The sequence below is a fragment of the Peromyscus californicus genome, unplaced genomic scaffold (assembly GCF_007827085.1).
Source record: "Peromyscus californicus insignis strain IS unplaced genomic scaffold, ASM782708v3 Scaffold_11__1_contigs__length_118956290, whole genome shotgun sequence".
Classification (NCBI taxonomy): Eukaryota; Metazoa; Chordata; class Mammalia; order Rodentia; family Cricetidae; genus Peromyscus; species Peromyscus californicus.
In genome coordinates, this window is record NW_026294402.1 from 93,862,232 (window position 1) to 93,884,332 (window position 22,101).

At 43.3% G+C, this 22,101-nt stretch overlaps 1 protein-coding gene across 4 annotated transcripts in view; it reads right to left on the reverse strand.

The window, feature by feature from the left end:
• Nucleotides 1-841: 841 nt before the first annotated feature.
• Armc8 (armadillo repeat containing 8) overlaps nt 842-22,101 on the reverse strand; it is a 97,682-nt gene continuing 76,422 nt past the window's right edge. For 3 of the 4 annotated variants that reach the window (XM_052717950.1, XM_052717933.1, XM_052717958.1), the window contains 6 exons: nt 21,728-21,877; nt 20,681-20,776; nt 12,799-12,894; nt 8,413-8,485; nt 7,027-7,120; nt 842-3,363 (listed from right to left, as the gene is read on the reverse strand). In XM_052717950.1, coding sequence (XP_052573910.1) covers nt 3,330-3,363; nt 7,027-7,120; nt 8,413-8,485; nt 12,799-12,894; nt 20,681-20,776; nt 21,728-21,877 — 543 coding nt within the window. In that variant the 3' untranslated portion in view covers nt 842-3,329. The remainder of the gene's footprint in view (nt 3,364-7,026; nt 7,121-8,412; nt 8,486-12,798; nt 12,895-20,680; nt 20,777-21,727; nt 21,878-22,101) is intronic. The other variant, XM_052717941.1, reaches the window with a different exon arrangement.

Consider the following 22,101-nt stretch of genomic DNA (forward strand, 5'->3'; position numbering starts at 1 on the left):
GCTCTGCCCTCTATACCTGGCCTTAGAGTTCTCTCAGCTTTCCTTGAGGATAGGTCCTGAAGAAAAACTTGACTCATGGGATAAATGAATGAGTCTTTGCTCATTCAGAGAAGGTAAGGTAAGACCTACCCCAGTTAGAAGATGTTGGAACCCCTTCTGCTAGGTCTCTACCAAGACAAGGAGAGACAATGTCCCCTTCCTCAGGCTTTGTACATTTTCCCTAGGGAAGTTATGGAAAAGGGAGCTGCCTGGTCTTCCACCTTTGGTCACTTTGGGCACCCCAGAGATTCACACTACCAAACTTCTCTTCCCTTAACAGCTACCTCATCGCACTCCTCTGTCCTCATGTTCTGGGGCAGGTATCCCTGGGTTTCTATTTCCAGTGAGGCCTTGCGCGGAGCTGTGGGAAGATTTAGATTCAGAGGGCAGCGCAGTATGGAAGTGAGGAACAGCTGTGTGTCCCTGCAGAAGGACAGCAGTCGGTCACTTGTCAGACTCAGTCTGACCTCAGCAGGTGCTGGTAATGGAGGTAAGAGGGTCCGGGGAAGGGGAAGATACAACACGGCAGGTTGGGGGCTGGGTCTTGGTGGCTGGGACTGGGTGCCCATAAAGGGTCTGCAGGCTTGCCAGGGGCCAGAGAGAGGGGCCCTCAGACTGCTGCAGGTGCCTCTGAGAGCCATAACTGGCTTGAGGTTATTGACCTCCATTCCACAATGCAAAACCACCTCACAGCCCTTCACTTACCACAAATCACAGCTTCTAAAAGCCAGTTCACACCATCTTCTACCATGTCCTTATGCTCCAGTCATTTGGAAAACAGACTCCTTTTAAGAAGTTGCCATGATTTTTCTTGGCTTTTATTAGCATGTGTTAAAATCATATTATCCAAACACTACCAGAAGAACACATATTGTTCTGAATAAAGTGCTTAAGGAAAAAAAATGCAACTTATTAAATTGGACATTCTTTTCTAGTTCATAAATTTTGGGTTACAATCAGGGCACAAAGGAGAAACAGAATGCAGTATTAGAGCGAGAAGCTTCAGTAAGAACTTGGGTGTAGACATAAGACCATGTCCCATTTCCCACTTCCTTGCTGACCAAACACTGCACCTGCATAAAGCAGCAGACAGCTTTGTTTTAATAAATACATTTCCCTTCATTCAGATCAGAAAAGTTAATTATAGTAAAGCACTTTTTATGTGACCACTGCTTATACCCACAGGCGAGATTTATCCACAGAGTTCAAGGCGTCTTCAGCCCTCTCATGCTATTTGGGTTCAAGATTGTCTCAAGCAATGTGTTATTGGTTTCTTTATATTTACTGGTACTTCCTAAAACTGACGCTGTAACATTTTGTGTTAAAATGCTATCCAAGGGTACAGTCTCAGCACCAGAAGTGGCAATGAGCAGGCCCTCATAAGGCTTCATTCCCAGTAAACTAGGTTTCCTTTGAGCTGGTTTTCTCACACTAGCACTCTGACACCTGCACAAAACCCAAGTTCTGCTGTGACAGCTTTTTAAATCAGCAATATTCTGGAAAAAAAAAAAAACAACTTGGAAATCTCTGTGTTTGCATCTTGGGTGGTCATATGGAGAACAGGAAACATTGCATTAAATACATTTAAAAACATTCATTTGCAATCAACCATATTTAAGTCTCCCAAGGAAGGTGCAGGCTGGTGAGAGAGCAGCTGGAAGGTGAGCAGCCCTATCAGGAGTGACTGGTGGGAGGATGTGGACCCCGGCAGCTGGACACACGCACTGCAAGCTTCTGGACCACAGACCTCACACCCTGCCTGCCATGCTTCTGACTTCCTCCTAGTAAAAGGAAGGCTGGTTCTACCTCACCTTGAAGGGACCAGAAGTTAAGAGCAAAATATAAACAAGTAAAAATAAAAAGAAGTCATCTTCAGTCATCCTGGGGAGATTCCCTTCCCTTCTCTCAACACTTAGTATTTTAGCTTCATTTGGGAAAAGACTTCCCATCTCATTCTAGGAATGCACAACAGCCAGGCATCCCCAGCTACTGTGCGGCCTTCACTGGGATGGTCAAGAAGCAGCTTTCTGGAGGATAGAAGGAAGATGCTCCTATCTTGCTGCTGCTTTCTAGGATGTGTTTGCAGAACAAGCTAGTCTCACAGTGATCTATGCTGTTGCAGGAAGCACGAAGTGATCTGGCTTGTTTCCGGAAGGGGCGACCTGCTCTCCAGGTCTGTTTCTGAACCCTGCCAGATACTGCGACACTAATGACAGGATTTCAGGAAGTCGGGAGGCTCGGGTCTCCAGTCCTGTCAGAGGCAGCCCACCTGAGCCCCCTTAGGCTTCCACTATCAGTAGTTCTATCTCCCCTGGATGGGTCAAAAACCTACAATGACTATTACCTCACTCCGCTCCATTCCACCTTCCTTCTGACTTGGAAGCCTGAGAACTTACTGAATTAGGCTGAAAAAAACAAAAAGAAACAAAACAAAAACAAAGGCTTTGTACCTGCTAATATTGACGGCAGTAAGAGGCTAGCTTACTATCTGCACAGCACCATGTACAGCGCCTGTTATTCAGGTCGACTGTAGCCAACTTTTCTTTGTCTTTTTTTTTTTTCTTTTTTGTTTTTATAAAGAAAATCTATGTAAGTTGAGGTTCAGAAATGCATATATTTTTACTTACAAATATTCATCTGACCAAAATTCAACATAACTTTTATGGAACACTAAACAATTGTTTTGCTTTTAAAATAACATTTCATTCAAACTGTATATAATTCAGTAAAGTTTTTTTTATACAGCAAGCAATGCTTAAACCCTGGAAAATCTGTAGAAAAGAGATTTTCACACAAAATAAGAAAAGAAAAATCTGAGGTATCCCTCACCCACACAGCCATTCATTCTAACTCACATATGTGCGTGCACGCATACACGCACACATACACGCGTACACACATACACACATACACGCATACACACACACACACACACACACACACACACACACACACACACACACACACACACACAAAATCATTCTTGCTCACAAAGTGGCTGCAGCATAGGCAAAAAATCGTAGGTCCAAAGGAAAATGATTGATTGTTCTAATAAAGAGTCCAGGTAGCTCAGAAACAAAACAAAACAAACACAATAATCCTCTGAGGAAATTACTACCTCAAAAACGGTTCTCAAGATGAATTTGAGATCTAAGCCTACTAAACTGCTTTGCAAACAGCTCCCTGCAGTCCAAGGTGACGTGTGCAAATAGAAGGAGTCAAGTGAGGCTAGCTCCTGTACTTCCTTAAACAAAGGTGTGGGGTGCTCGCAGGTGCCCAGGGCGCGCCCATCATGCCAGGTACTGCTGCAGCGCCGTCTTTGCCCTGAAATCACAAAGTTCCTGTTAGCCACCATCTCACAACTGTAACTGGGGGGAAAAACCTTTGTGGCTAGTGGTAGTTGAGAGGCAGCTGTGTTAAGCTCTGCTGAGCACCTCCTTTATGGGGCACTCAACATTTTCCCCATTTCCCCCCTGGGTTCATTTGGACAGCTCTACGATGTTCCTACAGTTGGGATGGATCTGGAAATCTGACTTGTTCGTACTGCCGTGTGGATTGTATGTAGCAATATCTAGGGCTAGCTAGGGGAGGACACTGGGAAGCTGACCCAGGCCAAGGTGCTGAGGCACCTGACAGACACGAGCCTGTAAGGTGAAGCTGCCTCAGAACTATGAAGGTTAAAGTTTGGCAAGCTACAAAGAAGACACAACTGTGGAATTAGGAAGTCTGTCCTCAGAAATGGTCTCCCTGCCTAACTTAAAGAAAGAAAAGGCCCAAACTGGTAGTTGCCATTAGTTGATCAAAGTGGTACAAACAGACACAAGTACAGATGCTACTGTAACGTCACAGGTAAAGTCTTATGAGTTCTGTGTTTGTTTTCCTGTGTGTTTTTGACAGTCACTCTCTCTGGAGTCTAGGGTGGCCTAGAACTATGTCACCTCTTTTGGCCTTGAACTTGAAATGATCCTCCTATGCATGCTCCTGTGCTGAGATTATAGGTGTTTTTGAAGTAGAGCCCAAGAATTGCCTTGTCTGGGTGGCAGACTTCACTGTGCCATGTCATTATGTATACATGATGGTCTTAATCAAAATCCTGTCTCAGTCTTTATTCAATCCACGTGGTGGTGCGTATCTATAACAGCACTACAGAGGTGAGTCAGGAGAAGGACCATGAGTTCCAGGCCAGCCTGGGCTACAGGGTGAGACCCTGACCTCTCACCAAATAACAAGTGAACCTGCTGATTCAATTGTTAGGTCTTTCTGTTCCTAGTAGGCTGTTGGACTTCTTGGGGGCTCCAGAGTGGACGTTCACTGTGTTTATACTACATTTTATCGAAGGAGTCTTTCGAGGACAAACAGGCTGAGGAGCTCACTCCTTGGACTTTTTCTCTTCCCTAAGGCAGGCTCTTGCCATGTGAACCAGCTTGCACTGCAGCCAAGGCTAGGCTCAAACTCACGATCCTCTTCTCAGCTTCCTGGGTGCTGAGATCACACGTGAGCAACCCCAATCCCAGATAGCTCCCTTTTCTTTTAATAGGGATTTGTGTGTGGAAAGTGGAAACCCAAAACTTACATGCCACACAAATTTGGAGAAACAGCACCAGATTGGCCTAAAGCAATACAGGCCAGAACCCAAATCTATTCCAGTTCATGTTAATGAGGCCTTTCTTTGAGTTCTAGATTCCCCCAAAGACAATTTTACGTAGGTTTTCTCTTCCAAGCAAATCTAAGCAGAACTCTCAATTAGCAGCCTGGCTCTCAGTCAGAGAGGTGGGCTGCCAAAGCCCACCAGTTAAGCCAGCAGCCATGGAGGGAAGGCCAAGGCTTCAGCCTGCAGCATGTGGCTGACCTCACTTGCCTTTGGTCCTATGCTCATCTGATTGGCACCTGGGGCTACAAATTACTCAGACTCATCTCCCCTAACCTATGGGACAATAAGCTTCAGGGAGGCAGAAGCCCAGCCTGCTCTGGAAACTTCGGGAGTCTGGAATCACTAGACACTGATAACTAAGACAGTGTGAGAGATCTACAGGTACTATGGGAGCAGAGAAGGGACTGACGTGGTCACTGAGGAGTCATGGCTTCTTAGAAATGGGAAGGTCAGGAGGAAGAATAGTGACCACTGGGCATTTCTCCCCTTGCTTTCAGGACACCTACACGCCTGCATATCTGCCTAACCCACTAGTTGTCCTGTCTGCTCTCTTGCTGGATTTTTCTCATCTGTTATAAATGTTGACAGGTCCTGGATCTCGGTTCTTAGCATTCTCTCTCATCTTGTTCTTACTCTCTCCTTCAGTGACTTTCTCCAGTTCCATGTTTGAACACCATTCAAATTTACACCAGTCACATTTTCCTGAGTCCTTGGATATCAAACAGGCACCCTAAAGTCAGCATACACAAACAAGAATTCAATTCTGTCTATCCACCTAATTCCTCTATCTATCCACCCAATTCCCCCACATCCCCATCATCTTGGTAAACATAATGTCCTCTACCCCACTGTTCAGGTCAAACCCAGGTACTTCCCTTTGCTCTTATTCTAAGACTCCACAGCAAGTCCTGCAGACTTGCTCCTGTCTCCTTCCCCCAAAGCTCTCTAACAACTTCCTTTCATAAAAAAGCCCGAGTCCTTATCACTAGGGGTCCTTCCTAAAAGCTTACAAAGAGCCTAGACAACTCTTTGGGAGCTGTTGATATCTGACCCCTCCCACTTTGATCATGCCCCTTCGTTACTTTTCTCCAGCTCTATTGCTCTTCTTGTATATCTAGTCTTCAGCATATGAAATTCACCCCTGTACCTCAGAGCTTTTGAACTAACTGGGCTCCCTGCCTAGAATATTCTCCCTCTAAATTCTGTAAGGCACTCTCTCATTTCAAGCAGGCCTATGATGAGACATCACACCCTCAGAGAGACCTTTTCGGACTACACAATATGAAAGAAATGTTCTTTATTCTTTATGGTTCCTGCCATCACCTGGTCTATATCTATTTCTTTAGTGTCTGACTTTTGTACTAGGATCTAAGTTGCACACAGGCAAGGACTTCAAGTTATTCACCTTTTTATAATCAACACCTAAAACAGTGAAGATCCTGGAATATAGAGTGGGTCATTTTTGAAAAACACTGAACAATGTTTGAGACATGAAGGGGAGACAATCAGGGTGGCCAATCGCATGGGACAGAATGTGTAATGCCTGAAGGTATGACACTGTAAGCAAGCAGGGATGGCTACATTATGGGGTGGGCATGAGAAAGGGATGGATGTGAAAGGCAGAGCTAGATATGAAGACACGAGGGCTTCTGGGCCTTTTGTTTTTGTTTTTGTTTGTTTTTTGGTTTTTTGAGACAGGTTGTCTGTGTGTGGCTTTGGAGCCTGTCCTGGAACTCACTCTGTAGACCAGGCTGGCCTCGAACTGACAGAGTTCCGCCTGTCTCTGCCTCTCAATTGCTGGGATTAAAGGCATGTGCCACCACCGCCCGGCTTTGAGCTATCTTAACATATAGAGAGTAAAAGAGCAGATGTTCCCAGCTATTATTCTCAGAAGTGAGCAAGAACATAAAGGCTGTTGTAAGAGGAGAGGAAAAGCATCTCTTGGTTCTTGGAGCTCTTCCCCCTCCAAGGAGTGGTGAGCTCCCTGAGACAGAGGCTCCCTGTTGCAATGGCATAAGGCAAAGCTCAATGAAACTCTGAGCCAATGAGTGTTTATGTGAGTTTGACCACCATCTATCTCTACACCCACATGATGGAAGAAGAGACCCAAACAAGTTGTCCTCCTACCTCCACACATGTGCCATGGTACACATGCACCCACCCTCATACATACATAAATACATATAAAAAATCAAATACAACTGCTGGTTCACAGTTAAAAATGAAGAACAACAATCTGAGACATCTGAAAAGGGTGGCTGCATGGGTTACTAAAACAGCTCAAGCCTTTCACAACAGAACTGAGGATGGCCCAAAGCCATTATGTCAATACTCACTTGTCACAAAGGTTAGAGTCTGGCGACTGACTCAGTTTGTGAAGAATATCTACAATGCCCATATCTCGTAATTTATCCTGGCGTTCCTGTGAACCTAAAAGATTGAAACTACTAGGTTACTGGAAACACGATGGAGGACGCTGTTCTCCTCTAGCTTTACCAGAGTCGTTCACTCCAACCCTTCTGTCCCCTACCATCCCCATGTAGCATGATTCCTTCATGCCTGAACTTCCTCACAGCCTTCTACCTGTCTTCCCTGCCTCTTGAACCCCCTTCCTTCAAGTCCACCCTGGGTTCTGCGGATGAGTTAATTCTTGCATGGACTTTGGAGTCAGTCACACTCTTTGGCCTGACATAAGACCCTGCGTCACTAGATACCAGCTTTTAAGGACAAACCAACCGTCTCTGGCAGGTACTTTTCCTATTCTGTTTTTACTCCTTGACCCTCCCGGCACTTCTTGCTGCCTCTGTGACAGATAGCACATGTGGCATTTCTAATCCCATACTGCTCTGTTCTGTCTTCCAATTAGACTACTAGCCTGAAGACTGGTTTTGATGTCCGGGGTCACATACAACCCTTGGTATCAAGGCCTGTGCGTTATATCTGGTTTTGCTTCCTTCTACTTTGTTCTGTAATATTCTGAATGCGAAGTACATGAAGCTCCCTGGAGTTTCCTCCCCACTAAATGACCAAGTGACTCAAGCATGTACCATGCTCTCTACACCCAGTGGCCCAGACTCTCTAGGGACAGGCTCCAGAAACTGTACTCATAGGCTTTCCTAGGTAATTTTAATGTAGCCAACCTGGAGGTGAGACTCAGAACTCTCTGCAATCTGACTCCTGCCCTGGTTCCATAAAGAGAAACCCAGAAGCATAAAGAACTGTCCATTCCTAGAGCCTGCCTCTGAATTAACTGGCCTAGTGTAAAAAGTGAATCTGCAGCTTAGGTGAGAATCTTTCACCCAAGAAGGCTCATTACCCACTGGTCCCTGCACCACCTCACATGTGCCCTCTTTGCCATCATGTTATCTGCATCGTTTCTAAATGTGCATCCTCACTCAAAATGAAAGACCCAACCTCAGACCACCTTCTTCAAAGGCAACTCAGTGTCCTCTTCATCAGTCCTCTGAAAGGCAGGGCCTGGTGCCTCCTTCCTATCCTTACCCCTTGTAATCTAGTACCAGGATGGCTTGAAGTATGGGGGTAGGGGCTACAATTCAGCAGCAAGCATCTGGCTCACTTAGGTTAATACTATTGATTCTCACAGCAAGAAATCTCTGTAATATTAGGAACCACCTAGTCCAACTGTGTAAGTGTTCTGCTTTTCCCTACGTAAATATTTCCTTGCAAAATTTTCTTTGGAACAAACTTCACCAATATCTTACCTTCTTCTTCATTCCATATGAGGTTTGATATACAAAACATAGCGGCAAGCTGCAGTTTGACATGGGAATGACCCTAGTGACGGAGAAAAGGAATGAAAATCAAAATGGGGGTAATTTTACTGCACATCATTTTTCTCGTGACATACCACAGGTAATTCCAAGAGCCTACAGTTCTGAACCAGAGGCCATAAGCCTGAGGAACTAAAAGTTACCATTAAAGAAAATAAAGGTCAGACTAAAAACAATGGGAAATGGTGGGAAATCTGGCCAATTGAAGAGTGCAACTCTTGCCAAGACACAAAATTTTAAAAATCATCCAGTGGACTCTGGTTGATTTTTACAACCTAGCTATTACAAAATAGCTCTGAGGTCATGGGTGAGAAGTTGTGCTTTAATGCATGTACCCAGAAACGAAGGTACCTAACAGCTCTACACTGTTGACTAGCCTGTGCTCTCTTAGTCACTGGCAGTGATGAACTGGGCACCTAACAGTTCTATGTTCTCAACTAGCCCATGTTTTCAGTCACTGGCAGCAATGAACTGGGCACCTAACATGTTTATGCTCTCAACTAGCCCGTGTTTTCAGTCACTGGCAGTGATGAACTGGATGTAGCCTCCATATTAGCTCTTCAGTTACTATCTTGCTCAAGTAGTCCAATAATTCCTCTGGGATAGGAAACGAAGCTATGGTCAGGAAGTTCATGAACAATCAGATGTAAGCACACTTTATAAATAGTTTATTTTCCTGATGCTACTTGCTGAAAATAAGAGTGATAGAATACACCTGGCTTCTGGAATAATGGAATTATCTTATTTCTATATGAATATCCCAAAGAACTAGATCAAACTGCTACCTGACTTCTCAAATGTCACAACTAAGACTGAGGAGCTTCACACTCTAACACATGATTCTTCCTTATTTTCCAATATGTACTATAAGTGCAACCTCTCCTGGTTAAGCTGGATTGTTTATCCTTATAAACTGCTTTCTCCTAGATGAACGATAACTCTAAATAGTAAACAACCTTCAGATTATTTCCCTGCTTGTCCATTTTAAAGGTCGTAAATAAGGGCTGGAGAGATGGCCCAACAGACAAAAGCACTGGCTGCTCTTCCAGAGGACACAGACTTGATTCCCAGCACTCACATGGCAGCTCACAACTGCCTACATCTCCAGTTCCATGAGATCCAATGCCCTCTTCTGACCTCTGAGGGCACTAGGCACACATGTGGTGCATATACATACACTCAATCACACACACACACACACACACACACACACACACACACACACACACACACACACAATTAAAGAAATAAATTAAAAAGGTCAGTCAGGTGTGGTGGTGCATGCCTTTAATGCCAGCACTTTGGAGGCAAAGGCAGGAGGATCTCTGTGAGTTTGAGAACAGCTTGGTCTACAGATCAAGTTCCAGGGCAGCAAAGGCTGTTACACAGAGAAATCCTGTCTCAAAAAACAAAACCAACCAAACAAATCTATAAAAATAAATAATAATTAAGTAGTTAATGTACATCTGAAAGAACACCAACTGCATGATATGCTCAAGGATTTCTGGAAGGCTAAGGTGAACTTATCTCTCCAGGTAGATCTATCAAGAAAAATCAAAGAACTAGGCATGGCTTCCTCCACTAGAATTTTTTGGTTATTCTTCTTTCGCCTGTCAATAGTTTTAAAGATATATTCATTGTGGGCTCATTAAACCAAAAGAGAGTAAAACCTGTCATCTGCTTCCAGCGTCAGGCTAAAGGAGTAAATGGAACAAATGGACTTACAGTAAAAATTAGTTTGTCACTCACTCAGTAACAAGGGAGCTGGAGTGGTAGGAATTCAGCTTAGTTGAGTACGCACAGAAGATCTCTTTGAAAGAGGCAACATTTAAACAAAGACGTAAAGAAAAGGAAGAAGCTAGATGTCTAAACATCACAGGGCTGATGAGCTCCCTGGTGAGCTCCCAAAAGAGACCGTCTTAAGGGGATCTGACGGGTGAACAGTCAGAGTCTGGAGGCTAGAGTAGGGACTGTGGGTTCCACTCCGAACTAAGAGGAAGCCCCTGAAGGTTTGCAAGAGACGAGATCTGACTTATATTTTCAGAGTACCGCTTTGGTTGAGGGAACTGGATATAGTTCTACGGCTACCACTACCATACAGGCAATCAGACAGGAGATGCAAAGGCATGGACTCCAGTGGAGGCAGCAGCAATGGGAAGATGTGAGCAGAGTCAAAACTGGTTTTTGAGAAAAGGTTCACAGGACTTGCTGATAATCTAGACAAATGTGTGAACATGGCTAGAGACATCATAGCATCTGATCTGAGCACTGTAGGAGATGGCAGAGGAGACATGTAAATTTAGGAGACACTGACTCATGAAGAACCCCAAAGGCTGTCAGATAGCACAAGAAGGTGCCAAGTAGGCAGGAGGGTACCAAGTCCAGAGTCTGGAAAGGAGGTCCACGCTTTGGATACATCTTTTACAATTACTCAGAGATGGAAAGACAAACAATGGCAGAGATGAGAGTCGGGTAGGCCAGTGGCTTTCCTCTATCTCATACATAAGAATAACTTAAAAGCCTGGGTAACTAAGTCATATCCTTGGCTTTTTTATTAGATGACAATCTTGGAAGGGCAAGGAAAACAAACTGTGAGAGGTCCTGAGGAGGCTCTAGTGTGCAACCAAAGTTGCAGACCAGCACCCGCAGGAGAGGGGACTGTCTGGGGTATGGTGTCAGGGAAGCAAAGAGCAAGGGATGTCTCTAGGAGGAAACAGCTGGCTGTGTTCAAGTCAGCTCTCAGTAGGGAGTATAAGGAAGGAAAATAGCTTTCGGACTGGGTATCACAGAAGTCACCAGGGACCTTCACTAGAATAGCTGCAGTTGAGTGATGAGGATGAAGCCAGATTAAGGAGGTTGGAGCAACTGTGGAGGCAAGAAAGGAGTGAGAATATGCAGAAGATGCTTTTAGAAAAAGGGGGTTTTGAATAGCAGTGGGAAACTGGTGTATACCTTGATGACTCAGTGAACAGAGGTGGTGAGGTCAGGCTCCTTCCTCCTGGTGCTGCGGAGTGAGGCCAGTGCATGTGCACTGGAGAGGTTCTATACCACTAAGGGAACTTTCAAAAGACAGAAAACACTATGTGGTGATGAAAAGACAAGGGAATTATCAGTTCAAGTGTAGATTTTTACTCAACGAACAGTGAGTAGGTATTTGGGCCAGGCACTATGAAGGTGGTAGAAATAAAATGGTGCACATGTGACTCAGTCCTCACTTTGACAGGGACAGTAGACACACAGAGCTATGTCACTACATGGACTAAACTGCTCTGAAGAAAACAATGCTACAACTCACACAAGAGGGGCCCAGAGATGAAGGACCAGCTCAGCTGAGATAGAAGAGTGGGGAGTTGGAGAAAGAAGTGTCGCTGGTGGAGAAGTTGGAATGGATAAAGGACCTCAGGTAGGAAAAAATGTGACTTCATTTAGGAGCTGGAAGGCAGCCACACAGTGAGCAAAGGGAAGGGGATGAAATGAATCAGAGTACACAGAGTACTCACCAGGCCTTCATAAGAGGCCAAGAACTGGACTCAAAGGAGCTGGGGGTGCGGGGTATGTGGATTTTGTCTTCTGTTCTTTCAGTACAATGAAGAGTAAGGCGGCACAAAGCAATAGGGACTCGAGAGCTAAGCTTAAAAGATCTTCAAGCAAAACAGTATGAACCTATTCTGGAGAGAATGGGGGCACAGCTTATGGGAGAATTAAGGAAGGACACAAGACTGGGTTTGTAAACACAAATCATCCAGCTCATTTCTGTGCATTTAAATTTCTATGTAATTATTAACTCTGAAATGTCCAGTGAAGAGAAGACAGCTTTGCTGGAGGAAGGAGCGGGGAGACATCCTTCATGGTTGGAATGCTGTTGTGAAAATGGACAAAATGAAGAGAGATGGAGGTGTTTTGGATCAGATTTTGGTGCTGAACGGACAGTGTCTCATGATGACAACATGACCCAGCAGCAGGTAGCAGGCTGTGTGTTTGGAAGTAAACATGTCAAAGAAGTAAGGTACCAGCTGTCTAGAGGACTCATCCCCCACGGGATTGAGAGATCCGAGAGAGACAGGACTGAGAACCAAGAGCCCAAGTCTTCAGTAAGAGGGAGGTGGAGGGCAAACAGCCAGGGTTGGAGCTGGGTGCTAACGTGCTAACAGTGCCCACAGCACGTTTCTAGGAGTTGGGCTTGCTTTTTATACGTCAGGATCCAAACTCTTTGAATGTGTTACAGAGTAGTGAGCATTCTCCTGCAGTTTGTTTAGAGCTGCAATCTTGTCTACAGATCTTGTCTTCTAGTTCTGCAGTAAAGGGACTAAGGCTTACCATGTAATATTTGATTTTCTGCAGGATGTCATCATTGGTCATAATAAGTTCTTTTGCTGTTGTCCCATCTGCTATGTTGGCTAGGATGCACAGTGTCTGGAAAAGAACAGAGAGCCAGCGATCAAGAAAGCTCCCTCAGGGACTAGAGAGATGGCTCAATGGTTAGGAACATGTGCCGTCTTTGCAGAAGAACCAAGTCTGGTTCCCAGCATCCACAGGGTGGCTCACAACCACCAATAACTCCAGTTCCAGGGGATCCAATGCCCCCTTCTGACCTTTGTGGGCACCAAGTACAAACATAATATATAAACATACATAGTATATAAACAGGACACTCATATACATAAAATAAAATTTAAAAACAAAGTTTCCAGAAGACTGTGGGAAATTTCCCATCTGAAGGTGCACAGCTTCTCATGGGTTCTATCATGAATGCCCTGATTCTCATCTCCTGTCATTACTGCCAACCACAGTAACCATAACCAAGAAAAGTCTACCTTATACAAAAAAGAACTCAAACACATCAGTCATTTCTTTCTGGACTTTAAGCCACAGTCATGTAAAGGCTGCTGCATCACCACATTAAAGTTATCTTTTCTTAAAAATGTGGTTCCTGTCCATGGCCCAGCAGCAGCCAGAGTCTGAGTTGATATCCATGGCTCTTGTTACCATTGAGGGCTGTGCGAATGCCAGGGGTCTAAACAGTCATCTGAGGGCCTTGCTGCTGCCACTGGGACCATGGTGACATCCGGGCCTAAGCTGCTGCCAAGGGCCATGTCTGGGTATGTTCTTGCTGCAGCTGGGGTCTGTGATGATGTCCATGGCCCATGCTGCCATAGGGGATCATAGGAACCATGCATGTTAAAATCCAAGGGCCATGCTGGCCTGGCCCCGATGACAAGCCCTTTACCTGAGGAGGGTGGTCCCAGTGGCCCAGACCAACCAGCTCAACTACCACATAGATCCACATCCTGGACCTGCTAGAATATGTAGAGACTAGTCCTGCAGAACTATAACCCAGGAGCTCCCTGACTCAGGCAGTGACAGAAAACCTAAGAGGAGTTTTGGTGAGGGTCCAGTGATGGTTTAAGGCCTCTGGTGTGCCAGAACAACGACTCACTGCAATGAACACTTTGTGGGTGGGGCTGATCAGACAAAAGGGTCGACTGCATGACATAATGCAGCACCCAATGCCACTAGGACGGATGAAGAGGTGTTGAAAAGATGGAGGAGCGAGGTGGGTTATCTTGTTTGTTTCGTTTTTAATTGATATTTTTAGGGGGAAGTTTGTTTTTGGGGAGATGTTTCAGGGGTGAAGAGAAAATATGAAGGGACTGGGAGGTGAACAGGACTGGGGTACATGATGTGAAATTCCCAAGGAATCAATAAAGAATTACATTATATTTAAAAAAAAAAAAAAGTGGTCCCTGGGTGTGAGGAGTGTGAATTAGTGGTACACTAGCACACAAAGAGCCTGGTTAATTAAATCCTGGCACCATCAAACTCCTACTACTACGATAATAAATATTAAAGCTCATTTCCAAGAGCAGCTCCTTTCTCAAAGATGCAGCCTCTTTGTTAGAAGTTCCTAGAAGCTGCAACTCCCCTCCTTCCCCAGGACTCCTACGTTTGTGACTGACCCAGTCCAGCAGCTACACTGGCCACTGCAACTGGGACATGTTGAGGGTTTTTGAGAGACTGAAAAGGAAGCAGTATGTGTAAAGGGGCTTGGTCCAAGTTGGCCTGATGAAGAGCCTGGAGGGAGCCTATGCCAGCTGATGGGACAGTACATCTTCACAGGGCATTGACAACCGGAGTTTCTGCTCAGTAGAAGAGACTCTTTTCACCAGATGCACCATTTCTGCCGTCAGGATTAAGGTAAAGGCTAAAGGACTTTGGCAGGGAAATCAAGACAATGCCAGATGGAACCCACCATGGGCTCATCTTCTGCAGGGCATCCAGGTGAGGTAGGACTAAGACACACACGCTGACTTTGACACTGTTACATACACAAGTACATTTCACTGAAGAAAAAGGGAACCAAGAAAGCAAAAGTTACTGGGTACAATAAAGGCCAGAGGGAGCTTCTGGGAGGAAGCAACATGATCCCCAAGCTCAGGAATCAAAGACAGGTATGAGAGCTGAGGATGGAGCACAGACTCAATTTCTTCCAGTCTAAACCTTTTCTGTTGTAAGACTTAAGTGAATTAAGCCAAGGAAGAAACTATTTTCTTCCTCAGTCCCAAGACCTCAAATGTTCTAAGGGGTCTGTGGCTTTATTTCACTTTGCTTAACACACGGCTGTAACTAGATTGCTAGAAAGCAAGATCTGAAGGATGAACCAAAGAAGGCTACCTCTGGGACACAAGAGACAGAAAATACAACTTCTAAGCCAAGGCCTAAGCAGGTACTAAGTTAATCATGGCCGCTGGATCATGACGGAGTGTGACAATGATGTGACAATGATGGCTTATAGAAGATGTGCTGGTGTGGGACAAACTGTCAGACACTACCCTAAGAAAATCAGTAATAATGGATTTGTACAGTAAAAACAAAATCTTCCATTTTTATATGAAAACTATTATTAGGTATAAATGCCATGTGCACACATAGAGGTCAAAGGGCAGCTGCATGGGGTCAGTTCTCTCCTACCTTTATGTGGATTCTGGAGAGCAAACTCAAGTTGTCAGATTTGCAAGGCAAATACCTTTACTCACTCAACAATCTCAGTGACCTTTTACTTGTGTGTGTGTGTGTGTGTGTGTGTGTGTGTGTGTGTGTGTGTGTGTGTATATACACATGCGTGTTTGTGTTTTACATGCAGAGCTTCGATATGTATTCAAGGCTGACCTCAAACTTGCAACAATCTTCCTGCCTCACCCTTCCAAGAGTTGAGATTAGAGGCAGAGTGGATCTGTACTCTTTTAGCTTAACTCACAGGGGTAATAACTTTGAGAAGGGTTTGACAGCAACTGATTTCAAGGGATTCAAGTTTGGAACTATGGGAGCAACAGTTGTTCTGCTCACGTTCTGTCAGAAACCTGCACTTCTCATAGTCAATGCTGAGAGACAATGCTTTCTTCTAATATTGGGAACAAGGCAAATATGTCCACTCTACTAGTTCCTATATATTCATTATACTAGGCATTCTAACTGAACAACAAAACAAAAATATATGTTAAAATGTTTTCATTCATTCACAGACAGAAAATTCTGAGTAATTCACAAAAAAGGCTAAGAGTGAACAATGAAAGATCATCAATGTTTAAAAATTGTCCATATAATAGCAATGAACATTTTTCTTTTATTGGAAATCACAGTTTTTAAAACTCATTCAAAATTGCATCAAACATATACCAGGGGGGCTGAAGAGATGGTTCAGTGGTTACGGCCTGCTCTTTTCCAGAGGACCCAGATTCAATTCTCAGCACCCACACGGCAGCTCATAACTGTCTCTAACTCCAGTTCCAGGTTATTGAAGGCATATACATACATGCAGGCAAAAGACACACACACGTACAGTGTAAAGATCTAAAAACCACACACCACACAGTAGGGTAAACATAGACTACAGAGGTTCAAGGACTGCTGACCAAACCTGGGAACTGTTGCTACAGGGACTGGAGAAGATACTCAGGAGTTAAGAACTCTTGCTGCTCTTCCAGAGGACCCAGGTTTAGCCCCAGCACCCACACGGCAGCTCACAACTGTCTGTAATTCCAGTTCCAGGGGAGCTGATGCCCTCTTCTGGCCTTCAGACACCAGGCACACATGCAACGCAACACACACACACACACACACACACACACACACACACACACACACACACACACGATAAAACCCTCAAATGCATAAAATAAAAAGTTAAACTTTTGGTGTCCTTCCCTGTGAGAAGAATCCTAAAATCCTCCCTCACTCATGGAGTAATTCTACCATTGTCTCTCCCCAGTTTTCCTCCTTGGACACCATGCATGCCTTTGTTTTGCTTACTTCTCACTGCTGGCTTTTATAAATTGCTGTATGAGCAGAACTGCTGGCTTCTGAACCTAGCTTCTTTCATGTGGCACAATGTACCTAAGATTCATCCACACTGTGGAATATATCAAAACTTGTCCATTGTGTTTACCCCCCACTCCTAGTTGCTACTCGGTATTCTATAGTTTAATCATTCCTTGCTTGAGTGCCATTTACTTTGTTCTAATTGTTTGGTGATTATGGATAAAAATTCTTATAAACATTGACAGGATTTTTGTGAAAATAGCTTTTCACTTTATATACTAATTATATATGTAATTTTTAGGTATTATTAATAGGAAGCAGTGTGATAACTACAACTGGACCTCTACTGTGGATTCCACATTTACAGATGGAAAAATTCCAGGGGAAAAAACTGTGTTTGTAGTGAGCATATATACATTATTCTTGTCATTATTCCTTAAATACAATATTATGATTATTTACAGAGCATTTACATTGTTACAAAAGACAACTCAGATTATTTAAAGTATACAGAAGAATGTCTGTAGATTACATACATCACTATGGCCCATTCATCTTATATACGGGACAGGAAAATAAAGACTTTGTTATCCACGTGCAGGGGAGGGGACCAATTATCCAGACACAGAGGATAACAGTGCACATTTCAAAGTGTGTCATTTTGCATTCCCACTACATTCTTGGTAGCAATTGTATAAATGGCTATTTAAAAATGTTGGCCACTCTAGGGATGGTGAAACGGCTCATCAGGTAAAAGTACTTGCCACCAAGCCTGACCCCCCAAGTTCCACCTGAGAAGTGACTCCTGTAAGTTGTCCTCTGTCCTCACAAGCACACCAACAACCCCCACTCCACCAAGTAATGTAACAATGTTTATCTAACTGCTTGCCATTCTAAAGGATCTGTAGTGGTACTTTATTGTGGAGTATGTGTTGTTGGTTGTTTTATTTTTGTCTGAAAGCTTGTATCTTTTGGACACAAGTCATTGTGTTCAATGTGCTCACACAGTTACTTCCCTCAGGCGGGTGTCTTGCAGTTCATGCTCTTAACAGTACACTCCATAGAGTAGAGATTTCACAGTAAGATGAAGATCAATGTACCTTTCCTGGATGCTATTTTTTTTTTTTTTTTTTTTTTTGGTTTTTCGAGACAGGGTTTCTCTGTGTAGCTTTGCGCCTTTTTCTGGAACTCACTTGGTAGCCCAGGCTGGCCTCGAACTCACAGAGATCCGCCTGGCTCTGCCTCCCGAGTGCTGGGATTAAAGGCGTGCGCCACCACCGCCCGGCCCTCCTGGATGCTATTTTAATGGTCATATCTTAAAAATCTCAATTTTTTTCTACTGTTTTAAAAGATTCATAATTTTACTTTTTACATTAGATTTATGAATACATTTTTATCTAAGGTGTGAAATAAAGTTCAAAGTTAATTTTTTGGCCCTTAAAAAACTGACATCCTTTTTCCACCTCAGTATCTCTGTCAGTTATCATCAAACCATGCACATGTGAGTCTATTTCTAAACCTTCCAATTGCTTCTATCTGTCAGCTGATGGTATACTGTCTTAAGTTCTGTGTTTTATAGTGTCTTAATCAGGTAGCGTGGAAGGATCTTCTACTTTTTTTCTTTTTCTTTATAAGTGGATTAGCTATTCTAGTTCCTTTTATTTTCCAGAAATTTGGTAATTCATAACTATATTAGTATTTATTTACTCTGGGATCATGACTGGCATTATATTGTGTGTAAATCAATTCAGGGAGAGCCAACCTTGTTAACATTCTGTTTATTTAACTCCTAGTTATTTAGTTCTACTGTTATCAGTCTTATAACTTTTAGTATACAAACCCTTATGATATTTCAATCTAAGTACTTTGTTTTTTTCAAGCTACTTCTAATGATACTGTTTTTTAGCATTATTCCTAACCATTCACTGCTTATTTATGAAAATAACTAATTTTCTATACTGTCACCTTGCTTAACTTAGTTCTGGATTTTTTTTTTTTAAATGAATCCTTGTCATTCTCTACACAACCCTTCGTGTCTGGGGAACAGTTCTGTTTCATCCTTTCCAATCTGTGCCTTACTTATTTTGCTTGCCATATTTCCCAGTGCCCTGTTGACTAGGAATGATATGAATGGACAAACTTGTCTTCTTCCCAACCAAAGGACAACAACAAGTCCAGTCACTATCTTGACTGCAGTGGTAGTGTGGTGGTTTGAAAGAAAATGCCCCCCATAGGGAGTGGCACTATTAGGAGGTGTGGCTTTGTTGGAGTTGTGTCACTGTGGGAGTGGGTTTTGAGATCTCCTATGCTCATGCTATACCCAGTGACACTGCTTACTTCCTATTGTCTGCAAAACAAGATGTAGAACTCTCAGCTCCTTCTCCAGCACCATATCTGCCTGTACGCCACCATGTCACACCATGATGATAATGGACTGAACCTCTGAACCCCAATTAAATGTTTTCCTTTATAAGCATTGTCATGGTCATAGCGTCTCTTCACAACAATAGAAACCTTAACTAAGACAGGTAGCTTCATGGATAAATACACCTGTGAACATGTATATGTACTGCAAATGTATACGGCTTAATGTATGCCCCAATAAAAATAATTCATTAAATGCTTTTGAGAAGGACTGAACTTTCAGCTAACAACTAGGCAGTTTAAATCTCCTATTCACACCCACTCTGAGTCACCTCCAAAATCTGTGAGAGTGTCCACATCTACATCTGCGTCCTGTGAAAACACACTGCTGTTGGTCTTTTGCCCACATCTGAATCTTGCCTGGCCTTTCTGCCTTTTTTCTTTTCAGATGGATGACCTCTACCTAGGTGAGCTGTTTCCACAGACAACATGTGGACATTTTCTAAGGACCAGTTTCTTTTGACTAGTATATTTCCTCATTCTCCAGTGATGGCTTTCATTTCAACCACTTCCAATGATGCTTAGATTACACCTTCTCAATGTTACTGCACATCTAAAGTTTACTTTTAATTTTAAATCACCTAAGATATTTGTCTTAAAATGACTTAGTCAACTCTTGTTGTTGTTGTTGTTAAATCCAGGCCCAAATCAAGTCCTAAACTCTCTGATGTCCAGGACTGTTCTAAGTCAGGATCACAAAGAACAACTCCACATGATCTGGGACAAATTTCTGTTTCTCTCTCTCACTCACATACATAACATTATGTGTGTGTATTCATGTACATGTACACACACACAGCTCAGTGAATTCTAAACATGAACAGAGCCCGGAGCCAAACAACTATGTCAGGAAAACAAACAGTAGCAGTGCTTCAGATTCTGTGGTATCATCTTGGCAGGTCACTTTTATTCTTATGGTCAAATAAAATGTATACAACTTCTATGATAAATTCTAGAAAATACAGAAAGTGACTCCCAACTGAGTCCCTGATAATGTAGCTGCTGTACTTTCATACCTTCTCTAAATATGTCCTATAGAAAATAAAAGTTTGAAATGCTAACCAAAAATAGAAGATGCCAAAGAGTAAAGAAACCAAACTGCCTTCAAGATAAGGAATTATCTGACTGGAGCTGCAGGAATTTGAGTTCGGAGTTGGGAGTTCGGAGTATAGTGATAGAGAAGACTTATCTCCAGTGAATCCTGGAGTCCAGGATGCATTAAGTCCGGCATGCTAAAAGGAGGCAGTTCCTCTAGAGACAGGGACAGTGTATATGTTATGTAACATAAAGGAGAAAACTACAGACTCTGGTCATGTGTTCTTCTATTCCAGGGAAAGAAATCATCGGAAGAGCTGAAAGGGTGGTGGAGGACCCTTCATCTCGTCTTCTGCAGCCATATTTCATAAGACTACAGATCTATCTTTGTACTTACAATCAGAAAGCTCTCCACAACACATACCTGCTCTTTAACTTCAATGCTATGCTCCCCTTCCAGTATCAGAGTGACAGCTTGCATAATCTGCTTTCCATGAGTACTCATTATTTTATCTATATGCTGTAAAACAATGGGAAATCCACAATTACCATCTGGAAACCAGAGAAAAAGACCACAGGAGGCCTCTTTTTCTTTCATTTTCGTTTTAGTTTATTTAGAAAGGGTCTCATGCAGCTGATCAAGACCCTGAATTCCTGATCCACCACCCAAGTGCTGGGATTACAGGCCATGTACCACTACACCTGACTTACAAAGGTTTATCAACGCTACACGATGCACAACTGCTTCAGGCAGAACAACAAGACACACAGAACCAGATTCCAAAGACCAGTGTGGATTGTGTTTTGAAGCCATCCATCTCCCCGCCTCCCCTTTCCTCTGTGTATTATAAAGAGAACTAAAACCACTGAGTACCAAGAAGCACAAAATGGATGGGGAGCCAGACATGGAAGATATGATGTAGGTCACTAATACGGTCTTAGATTACAAATGTGGTAAGATGACTGAAAAAACAAGAAAGGCAGAGAAGGGGCCATCATGCTCTTTATCTACCCGAGAACCATTGATGATGATGGTCAGGGAATATCAGAGAGTGGCCACAATGAACCCACTAGCAAGGCTCAGCCTCTCATACTCTTTCACACACCCATTTCTCTCTGCATTGACATCAATATGTGAGCAGGGGGATGGACAGTCTCTGTATAATGATACTGAGAGGAATTTTCAAAGAGAAACAGAGGCCTCAGAGACAATGACCAGGCAGATGAGAAGACCCACTCTGGTCAGCAAACCAGATAAAGTGACAAGTCAAGGCAGGTATACATCCAGCACCAGGGAGGGAGGGAGACCCGACATGCAGGCAGTGGTGGCGGGTAGGGGACTGTACAGCATGGCAGTTCCCGAGCATCTGTGCAAGTGACAGCCCCATATGTGAACTTGTTTCTCTGGAGTCAACAGCATTTGACTCACTCACAGATGCTGAGCAATGGAGAATCCTAGGATGTTACTTACAGGCCGAGTGGAGAGGAGATTTCTAAGAAGCCCTAATGTCTTCATCAGTACATTCAAATCGGAATCTGATAGTAACCGGAAGAGCTGTTCAGTACTCAAGCTTCGTAAAATATCCGCTTTTATTTTCTGTTCAGCCTGAAAAGCCATATTCTGAAAGAATTAAAGATATTACAAGAATCATGTCTATGGTCACTGTATTAAATGTAATACTATTTTTCTAATACTCACTTATAGAGAGCACTAACAACCACTCTTAGATATCCTTCTGTAAGAGGAACAAAACAAACCCATTTATTACCTTTGAGAATATTTTTATGTATTTTATGCTAGGTGCTACGATGGCACACCCTATCACACAGGAAATTCTCAGTGGG